The 14,539-nt window shown below is 47.1% G+C and overlaps 1 protein-coding gene across 1 annotated transcript in view; it reads left to right on the forward strand.

Annotated features, from left to right (window-relative positions):
- The first annotated feature begins 248 nt into the window (after positions 1–248).
- CFAP410 (cilia and flagella associated protein 410) overlaps positions 249–14,539 on the forward strand; it is a 37,724-nt gene continuing 23,433 nt past the window's right edge. Inside the window, exons 1-4 of the mRNA XM_066577080.1 lie at positions 249–415; positions 2,897–2,915; positions 9,958–10,004; positions 11,295–11,524. Of these exons, the coding sequence (XP_066433177.1) occupies positions 339–415; positions 2,897–2,915; positions 9,958–10,004; positions 11,295–11,524 (373 nt within the window). The 5' untranslated portion in view covers positions 249–338. The remainder of the gene's footprint in view (positions 416–2,896; positions 2,916–9,957; positions 10,005–11,294; positions 11,525–14,539) is intronic.

Genomic DNA, 14,539 nt, shown 5'->3' on the forward strand with positions numbered 1-14,539 from the left:
TTCATACACACACACAATGTAGTTGCCATGGATACGCACTGTAAGTAGCCCGCCAAACACTTATGTTGCCCCGAGCAACCCATCCCAGCGCAGCTTTCATTTCAGCTCAGCAGTATAAGTGATGTAAGCTGCGCTGGGATGGGTTGCTCGGGGCAACAGGCAGCCTTCCAGCCATAACAGTATGGCGCCGCACAGACACCACCTACCGGCCGGCCCTCTCTTCCGGTCTCCGCCGGAACGAGGCTTGGAGCGCAGCTGCCTCCTCCCCCGCACTGTTCCCGTAGCGACCGACCAAGCGGCAGCCGCGGCGTCCCCGTCCTCAGCAACTGGCTGCCGGAATGAAGCTGACGCGGAAGCAGGTGCTGTCCCGGGCAAAGGCGTCGGAGCTGGAGAGCGTGAGGAAGCTGAACTGCTGGTGAGTGCCGGGGTGATGGAGCGCCCATACCTGAGCCGGTCCCCGTGCCCTCCGCTGTGCCAGTCCTCGTGCCCTCCTCTGTGCCCTGCGCTATGCCTATCATTGTGCCCTCAGACGTGCCAGTCCTTGTGCCCGCATCCCTGTGCCCTCAGCTGCACCCGCATACATGTGCCAGTCCTTGTTCCCGCATATGTGTGCCAGTCCTCCTGCCCTTTGCTGCGCCCGCATACATGTGCCAATCCTTGTGCCTGCATAGCTGTGCCAGTCCTCGTGCCCTCCACAGCACCCGCATATGTGTGCCAATGCTTTGCCCTCTGCAGTGCCCGCATACAAGTGCCATCTACTGTGTCAGTGCTTCTGCCCACCGCTGCACCCACATGCCTGCACAGTTTCTCGTGCTTCTGCCGCACCCGCATACATGTACCCTCCGCCCTGCCAGTCCTTGTGCCTGCATGCATGCGCCCTCCACTGTGCTTGCATGCATGTACCCTCTGCTGTGCCAGTCCTTGTGCCCTCTGCCATGACAGGGATGTCTTGTGGGGAAGACCTGTCTGGCCACAAAGTCTACAACTGTACAGGATCCATCTTTTCCCCTTCCTGCCTGTCTGTTTTCACGCCGCCGATATATGATGAAGCCTGGCGACTGTGAGGCGGCAGTGTGTGATGTCCGGGCGGGCGCTGGAAGACAGACCTGGCACACAAATCCCGTCCCATATACTGTGCAGTAATGCCGCCACCAACACACAGAGCGGTAACATAGTGGCGTGCCATGCCCTGCAAACCGCCATACTGCCCGCTACTCCATGACCCCTGGAACCAGCGCCCATTTATCACGGCATCGCGGAGATGATGACGCCCGGGTCTGCCATGGCCTTTAATGGCTCTTAATGGCAATAATACATCGCAGTACAGAAGTACTGCAGTGTATTATCAATGTGATCGCAGGTACGGGTCCTCTGCTAGGACATAAGAAAGTAGGAAAGATAGCACAGCGGCTGGTGAGAGACGGCCCGCCCCTAAAAAACGGAGCCAGAATGACGTTATTACGCAGTTCACCTTAAGGCTGTCGGTCCACGGGCGGTGACCTGATCATGCTCCCTGACGCTTTCCATAGCGTTGCGCTGGCGTCCACGAGCGGAGAATCGTAGCGAATCTCCGCTCACAGGATTTAAATATCGGCATGCTGCGATTGCTGGGATTCTCCACGGTGAGACTATCTGTCAGACAGGCTGACCTCGGAGACCTGACAGCGATCCCCCTGCTCCCCCTCGGCTGTGGACAGGGGGCCTTAAAGGGATCAGAAAGGTCGTATGTTCCCCCAACATGGTAGCAATAACAACTACAGCTCGTCACGCAAAAACCAACTGTCACAGCGCTCCAGCGGTGGGAAATAAAGTCCACGGTGCTGTGAATGCAAATAAAAAGCCTAAACCCAACGGCAGAATCGCTGCTCTGCTTTCTCCTGGCCCCCCAAAAATAGTTAATAAAAGGTGTATAATGCATAATATGTACTAATAAGAACTATAGCTCACGCCCTAAAACAAGCGTGTGGGCGGAACAGCAGAAGTTATGGGCTTTGAAAATTGAGATAAAAATCCCTGCATCATTCTGGCCGAAGTAGGCCGATCACTGGGGGGGGGTTTGGGGCTTTTGGAACCGATGACCTGTTTTCTGATAGATTATCAGTAGTTGATGGATGGGGTCTGCCATTCAGGATCCCCATCTGTCGCCTAGTTGCCCGGCTCACTGTCAGTGCAGCGGGGACGGTCCTTGTCATCAGTGGTCATGGCAGGAAGTGGGAGCACCGGCTTCACTCCCATTGGAATCAGTCGCACTACTCCACTTACGGCTTCTCTCGTGGTCCGGACATCTTGTCCTCGCCTGTTCATAAGGCGCACAGGAAGTGTGGCAGAGCGTGCTAAGGCAGTTCTAAGCTCACGATCTGAAGGTTGCGCATGGTTCAGTTGACTGATCCTTCCATCCTCCTGAGGTCAGTAAAATAAGTACCCACTTGGTGGGTAATAAATGAATGACCTAAAAGCGCTGCGGAATAAGTTGGCGCGACACATTTATTTATGTGTAGCGGCGCTCCCACTGATTACAATGTATACAAGTTGCGTGTATTTCTCACGGCTTTCTCTGTTGGGCCCTTTCACGTGGACGGAATATTTCCACATTTCGCTGTTTTCTCCTCACTAGTCGCTCGTATACAGGCGGATTTTGGTGCAGAATTTTTAGGGTTTTTAGCTGAAGAATTTGGAAATCTTCAGCTTGTGTGAAAGAGTCGTTAACGGGTGGAATGCAAGGCACATCTGTCGATGCAAACCAAGTAGTAGTGGCCCCCGCAGCGGTGCGCGGCTCTGGAGGGGCTTCCCTCCACGCTGTTTCAGATATTACAATCCGATGTACGGTAGTTGTTGATTTTTGTGTTCCTGTTCCGGACTGTAATCATGCTTATCTCTTGCTCTTTCTTCCTTGCAGGGGCAGCCGTCTTACTGATGTAAGTATCCGCACGCCGCGGGGGTCCTTCACTGATTGTTTGGGTTATTAGTGGTAATGCCTGCAAAAAGCTTTTAATTTGTTAATTTAGTTATAGGGTATTTTGGGCTCTTTTCAGCTAATGACATTTCCTCTAGATAGGCCATCAGTAGTTGATAGACAGGGGGATGCTGAGCAGCTGACCCCCGTCAATCAGCTGATCATCTGGCCTGTTGTCATCAGTAGTTGGGGGCGGAAGTGGGAGCATTGGCTCACTCCCATTCAAATCCATGAGAGCGCCATGATGCCATTCCACTTCTTGTTCCTGTTATTGACATCCTGTCCTGGGCAGGAAGTGCATTAGTTTTGTCCATCAGCTGATTGTCCGGCCCGCTGTCAGTGCAGTCGGTGGACATAGTCACTGGTCTGAGGAGGAAGTGGGAGTTCTGGCTGAAATCACTGGGAGCGCTACTTCCTGCTTCTCTCGTGGTCAGGACTGGATGTGACATCTTGACCAGGAAAGAGGCAGGAAGTGGAAGAGCAGCACACAGTTCCCTCTGATTTCAATGGGAGTGAAGACAGCGCTCCCACTTCCTGTGCTGACCGTTGATAACCATGTCCGGCTCACTGTACCGCTGAAGGACGTGGGTTCCATGTGGCGGACCAGCGTCCATCAACTGCCGATGACCTTTCTAGATGATCAGGTGAAAGAAGGGCAGACAAAAAAAGCTAAAGTCTATGGAGAAGGGAGGAGGTAGAAGGCAGCAGTTGCAGAGTGAAAGAGGCAGAAAAAGACACGGAGACATGGCTGCAGGTTCTAGTACGTTTTTCTATCTTCCCATAGTGCTTGATTTACAGGTGCACTGCTCAGTACTGCTATATGATGCCCCCCGTGGTGCTGCTATGTCTGAAAATGTGCTACAGAGATAAGAGAGAAGCATCTTCTCTGTGTGTGCGGTTAATGGCAGACACCGTAGCAGCTAGTCTCCCCCCATCAGCTCAGGGAGAACTGGCAATTAGATATACAGCCTGCAGAGGAAAACAACTGGTGAAAAGAAATTCTATATGCAAGTCATATAATGCAGTAAATAGTGTTACTCCTCATGTACACATGGCAGCTTATTCTGAAGACTTATCTGCCATGGCGCTACGAGAACTACTTTGTTGAGTTCTGCATACTCACTGCTATGCAAAGTCAGAGAAATGAAAGTAACAAGCTGCACACTATATACAAGGTAAAGTAAAACTAGGAATCGGTAGGTGTGAGCCATCACTATAAGATCCCCCTAGTGGTCGATCTCCGTAGCCAATCACATCCATCCTTCCGGGAGATAAAGGAAAATAAGTGGTTTTCTTTACTAGAAAGTAATTTTCAGGGACTAAAATAAAAAAAAAAAATGCATCAGTGGAATTTCATGAAGGAACAAAGTCGCAGTCTCCTCCTTTAGTGGCGTCACCCAGTACTGGAGCGCAGGTCTCCGTGCACTGTAGCCAGCTGCGGTCAAGTGCCGTTCACCATGCGCATAACTGCATTGCCAATCCCAGGCTTCATTGGTGAGTGTACTATGACTGCTGAGGCTGGAGATTGTGCATGGGCTCCCTCAGCCCATTGTTGGCTCGTGCTTAGACCAAACGATTGGCGTTCACCTTCATTCGTTTGAACAATAATACTACTGTCTCAAAGCGCAATAAGTGCCGCGCCACTTTATCTGCCGTCTGCTCTGTTCATCTCTTCCCATTGTTTGTATTGGCCATTTGTACGGCTGCATGGAGAAAGTCAAGCAGACAAGGAGGTGGACTCAGGACTCAAGGAGGTGGACTCAGACTCGCTGCTGCTCTGAAAGATTACATCAGGAGTTTTGACAGTTTTATTAATTACGCGTTTCAGTGCTGAATAAGCACCTTCATTATACTTTATATATGTTCCCATTACTATGTCACGGCATATTTATGTAATTATATGAATGTTTGTCCATATTAAACGGGTTTTCTGGAACTTTTTTACCCCTTAGGGACCTGGTCAATTTTGGTCCTAAGGATGCAACAATTTTTGGGGAATTTTCACCTCCATAACACGGCCATTCTGACCAGACTGCTAGGAGGTGCTGGAACCTGTGGATGTGTGAGGGCTCACAAGATGACCCGGCTCAGGGCACCCCCTACAGACCACCAGTAGAGAGGAGCATCTGACCAGACTGTTAGGCGCTGGGACCAGTGGATGAGGGCACACAAGGTGACTGGGCTCAGGACGCCCCCGACAGACCACCAGTATAGAGGAGCATCTGACCAGACTGTTAGGAGGTGTTGGGACCAGTGGATGTGTGAGGGCTCACAAGATGACCCGGCTCAGGGCACCCCCTACAGACCACCAGTAGAGAGGAGCATCTGACCAGACTGTTAGGCGCTGGGACCAGTGGATGAGGGCACACAAGGTGACTGGGCTCAGGACGCCCCCGACAGACCACCAGTATAGAGGAGCATCTGACCAGACTGTTAGGAGGTGTTGGGACCAGTGGATGAGGGCACATAAGGTGACTGGGCTCTGGACCCCCCCTACAGACCACCAGTAGAGAGGAGCGTCTGAACAGACTATTAGGTGTTGGGACCAGTGGATGTGTGAGGGCACACAAGGTGACCGAGCTCAGGACCCCCGACAGACCACCAGTAGAGAGGAGCGTCTGACCAGACTGTTAGGAGGTGTTGGGACCAGTGGATGTGTGAGGGCACACAAGGTGACCGGGCTCAGGGCGCCCCCTACAGACCACCAGTAGAGAGGAGCATCTGACCAGACTGTTAGGGGGTGTTGGGACCAGTGGATGTGTGAGGACACACAAGGTGACCGGGCTCAGGATGCCCCCTACAGACCACCAGTAGAGAGGAGCATCTGACCAGACTGTTAGGGGGTGTTGGGACCAGTGGATGTGTGAGGGCACACAAGATATACTGTCGTGGCAGACAGCCTTTATATATATATATTAATAAATTTATTTCCAAATAAAAAGATTGCATGCAAGTGGAAATCTTGCAGCAATGGTTATACAACGCATTTCGGCGTTCTAAGACGCCTTTCTCAAGTATAAAAATAGATTAGAATACAGCCTTTCAATAGCATGTCTTACCTTATGGAGTTGGGAGCTTCAGGTGCTTGATGTGCGCCTCCGTATCGTGTCGCTCCGGCGCGGTATCTAAGTGTCATACCTTGTAACGGAGAGGGTGTTCCAGCGTAGGTATGCGCTGGTACTAAACGTAAAATCCGTATTCTAGAAGGGAGGGACGCTAAATGTATAGCTCCCGATCTCGTGTTTAAAAGGAATAGCTCCGACCTCCAGAGGAAGCAATGCAGTGGTGTTGCATCAAATTAATTATACAAAAGATTTAAATCAATTAATTGAAGAAGGTGGACAATATTAGTACAAGGATTGAGTATATAAAAACCATATAATGGGATTATACTACTAAAACTTACAGATGCATGCATACATAAATAGTGAATATTATATAGATTATCAATACATTATGAATGATGTGTAAAAATGTAAGAATGAGCCAATAAAAGCTTAATGAAAAATCCACCTAAAATAGACCCAATATTAATATAAAACTTAATAAGTAGGTAAAACCATAATATCTTATCAGAAAAAATACATATTTTAAACTACATCCTAAAATAAATGACAGTTGATGATATAAAATAATAAATAATGAACAATAGATAAATATCAAACCTTCTCTAAAACCTCGATCAGACCAAAAGAAGTTAGGGTGTTCATTTAGAACAACAATTTAAAAACTGGTTGATTTTAATGTCTTTGTTCTTTTGGACAATATACTGATTTTCTACCCTGTGTAATATTGCTGCAACACTTGCATTTTTTCTTTCCGCAACCATAAACTCCTGTCACCATGGGTTTCTTCAAAACTTCTTTGTTTAATTTTTTATGCGGGTTTGATGGACTAGTGCGTTTTGGATGGTTTTATTTCTGCGATAAATTACCTTAGGTTTATCTTGTATTTCTTTGTTTAAAATTGGGTCTTTTAATAAAATATTCCAATTATTTCTCATTATTTTTTCAATCATAGTTGATTGGGAATTATATTTTGTTATGAATAACACATTTTTTTCAGAGTCTATTTTTTTTGTTTTCTGTCTGTATCTCAAAGGGGATTTTAGTTGGGTCGGTGGACTCATTGAGTGCTTTTACGTAGGCAGCATCTATTAAATTGGTAGGATATCCTTTTTGTTTAAAACGCTCTTTTAAAACCTGGGATTGGGAAGAATACATTTCTATTGATGAACAATTTCTACGGATTCTTTTAAATTGTCCGTAAGGAATGTTGATCTTCCATTCTTTCTTGTGACAGCTCGAAAATTTCAGAAAGCTGTCGCAATCAGTTTTTTTGAAATGGGTACTAGTTTCTATGTGACCCTTATCTGAGGATATCACTAGGTCTAGGAATATCACCTCTGTCTTACTCATATTATGTTCAAATTTAAGGTTAAAAGAATTATTGTTTATCTCTAAAACAAATTTTTTTAAGATCTTCCATTTCACCTTCCCAAATAAATAGAATGTCGTCTATAAAGCGTCTAAAAAATACAATTCTTGGATCATTAAAAAAAATTTGTTCAAAATATCCCATAAAAAGATTGGCGTAACTTGGGGCGAATTTTGTTCCCATCGCCGTACCGTTAATTTGCATGCAAAAGGTCCCATTGTATGTAAAATAATTGTTTTTTAATATAAAATTTATAGCATCAATTAAAAAATTCTTTGATTCGGTGGCATTAGTGGGTCCATTTTCAAATAATGTGAGATCGCTTCTACTCCTAATTCATGTAAAATGTTTGTATATAGGGAGCAGACATCTAAGGTACACCATACATAGGTGTTCTTCCAAGTGAGTTCTCTCAAAAGGGTTAAAATATGTCCTGTATCTTCAACATAAGAAGGTACATGTACTACGTATCTCTGAAGGTGCTTATCTATATACTCAGATAATGGGCTGGTAATGGAATTGATCCCCGAAATAATCGGTCGCCCAGGTGGTATTTTACTGTTTTTATGAACCTTCGGCAGGAAGTAAAAATATGGCATTTCTGGGTTCCTATTGCAAATAAATTTAAATTCTTCCTGAGTTACTCCCATTATTTATTATATGGTGGCGCGGATCGTTATTCCGATAATCCTGTCTTTGCTGTTTAGCGGCACACTGCCCCCTGCTGGTGGGATGTTCTGGAAGGATACCACATACAACAGTCAGTCCCCGCTAGTGGTGGTAGGGGGGACCGTGACAGCTCAGCGATATGTTCAGGACATCCTGCAGCCACATGTGTTCCTCTCATGGCGGCTTCCAGCAGGATAATGCCTGGCCGCATACACAAGGGGGTCACAGGAAGCCACGAAGGGGGGGCCCTTGCGAACAGAAAATCACAATTGATGCCAAGGTCGGCGAGCTAAGCTGTCTTTACAGCAGAGTCACGGAGCCCCAATGTAGAGGGGTGGGAGAACCTCCTTTTGCTCGCTGTGACAGCTACCACAGCGGTTACATGCCCGGAGACCATTTGGCGCGGTTTCTGGTCATGTGATTGCTGGCTATCATAGCAATAACAGCAGGAGCTTTTCCCGCTGCATTCTGCATACCTCCATGATCTCAGTGGTCAGAGGAAGGTGAGAGAGACGCCGGCATCAAAGCACCGCAGTACAGTTTAAAACACCCATGCAGTTAGTTGCAGAGCGCCTGGATGTTTAAAGTCTGTGGACGGTCCACGAGGGGTTAACCTGAAGTGTTTATCGCACTGAAATACATCTGAAAGCATCATTGCTTTCAGATGTATTTTTCTTCTTTGTCTTCTCTGTTACATGAGGGTTGATGCTGACGCCCGTGTGCGGCCAAAGAACTGTAGGAATGGGGGAAAAAAATTATATTTATTTCTTTAAGTGTTTGGTTTTAATATTAGGTTGCAATTTTATGAATTGATAGGTTAAAAAAAAAATCCTGTTCTGTATACTTGAACGATGACGTGGTCTTGAGCCCGTCGCCTCTATGACATCACGCGCCCCCGTTCTTTTAAATGTCACTTACGCAGTTTTGTTGTATAAAGTCTGATGAAGGGGCTTGTTCAGTGCTGAAACGTGTAACTAATAAAACTGTCCACTGTCAAAAACCCTCATTGCCAATCAAGTCCTTCAAAGCAGAAGTGCTGAACACCTTCTGGAAGTTTCTTCTTTGTCTCTTGGCTCTTCTCTGAGGATCCTTCCTTCCGTCCCGGGAGACGTGGCAGCTGGGATGAGCTTATTATCACACGGACCCCAGAGGAGCAGCTGCTTTATATATAGCCTACGTTATTACCTTGCGTGATCGCTACTCTAGGGAGCGCTTTTTGTTTGTTTCTACAGTAAAAAGTAGACACAACGGTTCTGTATTTTCTTAGCCGTCTTGTAGAAAGGAGTTTAGAAAAATGGACCGTGCCCTATGTAGTATGGTTGTGGTAAACAATGAAGGCGAACCCAGAGGGTGTACAGGTGGTACTCACTGGGGGTCTGCCGTTACACCTGTGGGTCCTCCGAGGCCTCAACAGAATTCACAACTGCCCAAATCTATATTAATAAATCTACTCGCCACGACGCCGGATTGCCGAGACGTTGTGGCATCTGGCAGGTGGACCCATGTCCTGTAGGGCTGTAACGTTGGCTGCTAACATAGAAGCCCCAGGAGGCTTTACGGGATGTCATCAGTACTGTCCCCACTGGGCATTCTGTTGGCTACGGTGGTCACATAGGTAAACACATGACCGCTGCAGCGCTTGTCAACAGAAGACTTGGAGACCGCGGTAGAGGAGCATCATGGCAGTAGGAGGGAAGTACTGGGTTCACACTGCCTCCAATGTACTAGAGAACCCCTTTAATGCTCCCATCCAAAGACTTGTACAAAAGGGTGTGTAAAGCCACCAAAGTGTTCTGCTACAGAGTAATATCGCTTTAATACACGCAGACATTACTGAAAATTCGGGAATTCATCTTCCATCCACTAATGTCTTCTATAAATCTGGTTTGTTCTTTCAGATCTCGATCTGCCAGGAGCTTCCAAATGTAGAAGTTATGACCTTAAGGTAAAGGATCCTCATTTCCTGTCGTGCTTATATATACCTGTAGGGAACAAATACGAACTCATGTTGTCTGGTCAGTCGTTGGCCATCCATAAAGAACAATCGGCCCCCAATAGCCACGTGGGTAAATCGGGCGCTTTGAAAGGTTTTAAACTGTGTTTCAGCTCTTTAGGACTGACCATTTTTCACAAATTCACAATAAATCTGATGCTGAAACTTACCAACGTATTCCGGCGTCACACACAGATACACTTTAACAGGTTCCTCTCTTCTCTCTCATTGGCTGGGATTTGCATCCAGCCTCTGATTGGTTATGACCCTCTCTGCATACTGTAGTAATAAAGCAGTCTGATGAGAACTGTGCCGGCTGCTCAGACCCTGCTGTCCTCCTCCGGACCATGACAGGGGCTCCATGTACTGCAGTCAACCAACAGACCTAACTATACACCGCACACACATATGTATATACCTCACATGTGTATATGTGGAGTGGAATATACCTCAGCTCTCTGGGACCTACACTTCTCGACATATTCGCAAAAAATCGGAATACAAAAGGAGATATCAATTATGTCTTCGGGACGCCACTGGCGAGACTTCAACTTTCTGCGCATAACGACCCGGACACTTCTCTTTACGCGTTATGATCGGACTGTACTTTATTATGTTATGTTGGCTTCATATCAGTAGCAAACAAAGTTTTTAGCTGAACACATGAAAAAAAACAAGACGGCTAGACTGATGGCAGCCGCCAGCTCGGCTAGACTGATGGCAGCCGCCAGCTCGGCTAGACTGATGGCAGCCGCCAGCTCGGCTAGACTGATGGCAGCCGCCAGCTCGGCTAGACTGATGGCAGCCGCCAGCTCGGCTAGACTGATGGCAGCCGCCTACTAGCTATATAACGGCCTGTGCGCAGTGCCCTTTGTTACTAGTATGGCGCCGTTCATCATGGTGCCCTGTATATACCCCTCAGCAACAAAATACTGTTCGTATAGATATGTTCATTGTCTTGTCTTCAGACTAGTGTGGATGGATTCTCTTTATTTATGAACTGCTATAAACATTCTCTATGTCTTTGAACAGCGTGTGTGTATGTATGAATATAATTTTGAATTACTGTTGTTCTGGATGATTGGCCCTTTTTCTTATACACATGTGGATTCCCAATACAAGTATCATACTATAGTGTCCCACACCCTCACCTGTGCTACAACTGGTGTCCTACATGGATGAGTACAGGGGGCGGGTTGGCATACAGGTGTGTGTTTTTAATATTTGTAACACTTTTTTCAGTGCAAACAGCATTTCCACCTTGGAACCAATCAGCCACTGCCAGAACCTGACCGAACTATACCTGAGGAAGAATAACCTCTCCAGTCTGGCTGAGCTTTACTACCTGAAGCAACTGCCAAGGCTGAGAATCTTGTGGCTGTCTGAGAATCCCTGCTGCAGCCCCGACCTCCAAAAGTACAGAATGACTGTTCTGAGGAACCTTCCCGACCTCCAGAAACTGGACAACCAAGGTGAGGGCTCTGTAGGTGGTCTCCGCGTACAGCGGGCTACAAAGCTTACCAAGAGCATGGTCCCCCACAAGCCTTCTGTGGGTGGTCTCCTCGTACACCGGGCTACATAGCTTACCAAGAGGATGGTCCCACACAAGTCTTCTGTAGGTGTTCTCCTCGTACACCGGGCTACATGACTTACCAAGAGCATGGTCCCACACACAAGCCTTCTGTAGGTGGTCTCCTTGTACAGCGGGCTACATGACTTACCAAGAGCATGGTCCCACACACAAGCCTTCTGTGGGTGGTCTCCTCGTACACCGGGCTACATAGCTTACCAAGAGGATGGTCCCCCACAAGCCTTCTGTAGGTGTTCTCCTCGTACACCGGGCTACATGACTTACCAAGAGCATGGTCCCACACACAAGCCTTCTGTGGGTGGTCTCCTCGTACACCGGGCTACATAGCTTACCAAGAGGATGGTCCCCCACAAGCCTTCTGTAGGTGGTCTCCTCGTACACCGGGCTACATGGCTTACCAAGAGCATGGTCCCCCACACAAGCCTTCTGTAGGTGGTCTCCTCGTACAGAGGGCTACATGGCTTACCAAGAGCATGGTCCCCCACACAAGCCTTCTGTGGGTGGTCTCCTCGTACAGCGGGCTACATGACTTACCAAGAGCATGGTCCCCCACACAAGCCTTCTGTGGGTGGTCTCCTCGTACACCGCGCTACATGGCTTACCAAGAGCATGGTCCCTTGCACAAGCCTTTTGTGGGTGGTTTCCTCGTGCAGCGGGCTACATGGCTTACCAAGAGCATGGTCCTCCACAAGCCTTCTGGGGACTCGAAGTTTTTATAGTATTTCCGGTATTGAATATTGTCCACAAAATGACTATTTTCCGTTCACCTGCGGGGGCACTACGACAGAGGGCTTCCTCCTTAGGAACAAGAAGCCTGGATGTAAAGAAGCTCCTCTTCTCTCCCCCTAGTGATCTCCCATCCCGAGGAGGAGACCTAGCTGTTTGGTCAGGGGAAGGGCAAAATGGATAATTTTATTCCCATGACCCTCTTGGGTATACATGTTTGTATGGAGCAGGATCATGAGCTGATTGCACTCCATACACAGTGGGTACTGGCTGTTTTTGACAGCTCACATCTGCCGGCGACAGCCACGATCAGCGCTCATGGTGATCGAGGTTGTTAACTCTTTAAATGCCACTGTCAGTCTGACGGCAGCATCTAGAATCCCAAATTAGAGTTCTTGGGTGTGAAGGAGTTAATCCCAACCATTCTCCTTGTGTATTATACATTCATGCAGCGTATACTTATCCCGGAGCACTGGACATCACTTGGCGAGTCTACCTCCACCTATTAGTATGTTTTTGGAGTGTGAGGGTAAACCGGAGGAAACCGCGCAACCATGGAGAAAACATACAAACTCTATGCAGATGTTGTCCTTAGTGGGATTTGAACCCAGGACCCCAGCGCTGATGGGCAACAGCGCGAACCAGAATATCGTATAAAACATAGAAAATAGTGGGGAAATACCAGTACATGCACATGGGTGATGTAAAGGTTGGGCCCGAGATTGTTGGGCGTGAGTCACATCAGACAGCACTCCAAAAACAGGACATGCTGTGGGGTGGGTTTTTTTTTTTTTTTTTTTTTCTCTCTCCCCCTAACTCTTAATTATCAATCCGAGTAGAAAAGTCTGTGTGCTGCATACATTCAGATAAATGGGTGCTATTTCTGACGAACCCTTAGTATGCAACTGCTTGCAAAACCCGAAGAGGCGCCAAACTGCAAACTGGAGGGGTTGTATGTTTTTGAGCTTTAGTTTTGTGGTTTTCTCCACACTTTATAGTGTGCATCAATATCTCCCATTATATAGGATAAACCAGATATTAGTGAAATCTTAGACCTCCTCCAGGCAGGTGCGGATAAGGGGTTAAAGCCTGCTGCAGTCTCACACAAGCATTTGTAAAAACAATTTGTAACAAAATACACGGCCCGTGTGAATGAGCCGTAAAACTAGCTGCAGACCCATGGAAAGGTAGAGTCTTCAAAGCTAACAAAAGTACATTTCCAGTATCCAGATGCAGTATTCCACCTTCGGACCTTAATCTAGTCCTTAATGGACTCCCTAAAGTTCCATCTGAGCCTCTGTCAAGGACATTACTCTTGCAATTGTATCCTTGTTGACAATCCCATCTGCAGGTAGAGTTGGAGAGCTGCAGGCTTTATCTGCTGTGACCCGTTGCTACAGGTCTTAAGACAGAATCATTCTCCGGGCTGATCTTGCTTTCCTACCAAAGTTTTAAGTCAACTCCACCATCGTGGCAATCCCAAATCCTTAAGAGCATGAATTTCATTTGTTAGATGTTATCACACTATTACAGGAATGGTTGCCAAGGGGAGATATAGGTCCCCTAGATTTCGCTCCTATGCAGAGTAGCAGAGAGAGTCTCACCTGCTTGTTGGTTTGATACATTCATTCAGTGGCTGGATATTTAAGGGCAGCTAGGAGAACAGTTGGCTGCTCTGTCTGGGGACACAGAAAGCTGGTCTGTGTGAGACTCAGAAGGTTGCTTGTAAGCTGGCAGGGAGAAGCTCTGCAGTTGGTAGAGAGGGTTGTTTATGCATCTGGCAGCAACTATATAATAAAGATTTGAGTTTGTTCCTGTATTGTTTTGCTTGCAACCTTATTAATAAATCTAACCACGTATTGGCTGCTGAGCGTTGTGTTACATTAAAGCAGTGTTTCTCAACTCCAGTCCTCAGGACCCCCAACAGGTCATGTTTTCAAGATGGCCTATAGTAAGATCACTGGTAGCAATGTCTGAGGCACTGACAATAATTACATCATCTGTGCAATACTAAGGAAATCCTGAAGACATGGCCTGTTTTGGGGTCCTGAGGACTGGAGTTGAGAAACACTGCATTAAAGAAATGTGTCCTTTGACCAAATGCAAGGACAAATACCCCAATGCATGTTTTGCTTTACAAAGAGTAGAAGATTCTGGAATGGTCACCAGT

This window comes from Eleutherodactylus coqui, chromosome 8, assembly GCF_035609145.1.
Source record: "Eleutherodactylus coqui strain aEleCoq1 chromosome 8, aEleCoq1.hap1, whole genome shotgun sequence".
In the NCBI taxonomy this organism is placed as follows: domain Eukaryota; kingdom Metazoa; phylum Chordata; class Amphibia; order Anura; family Eleutherodactylidae; genus Eleutherodactylus; species Eleutherodactylus coqui.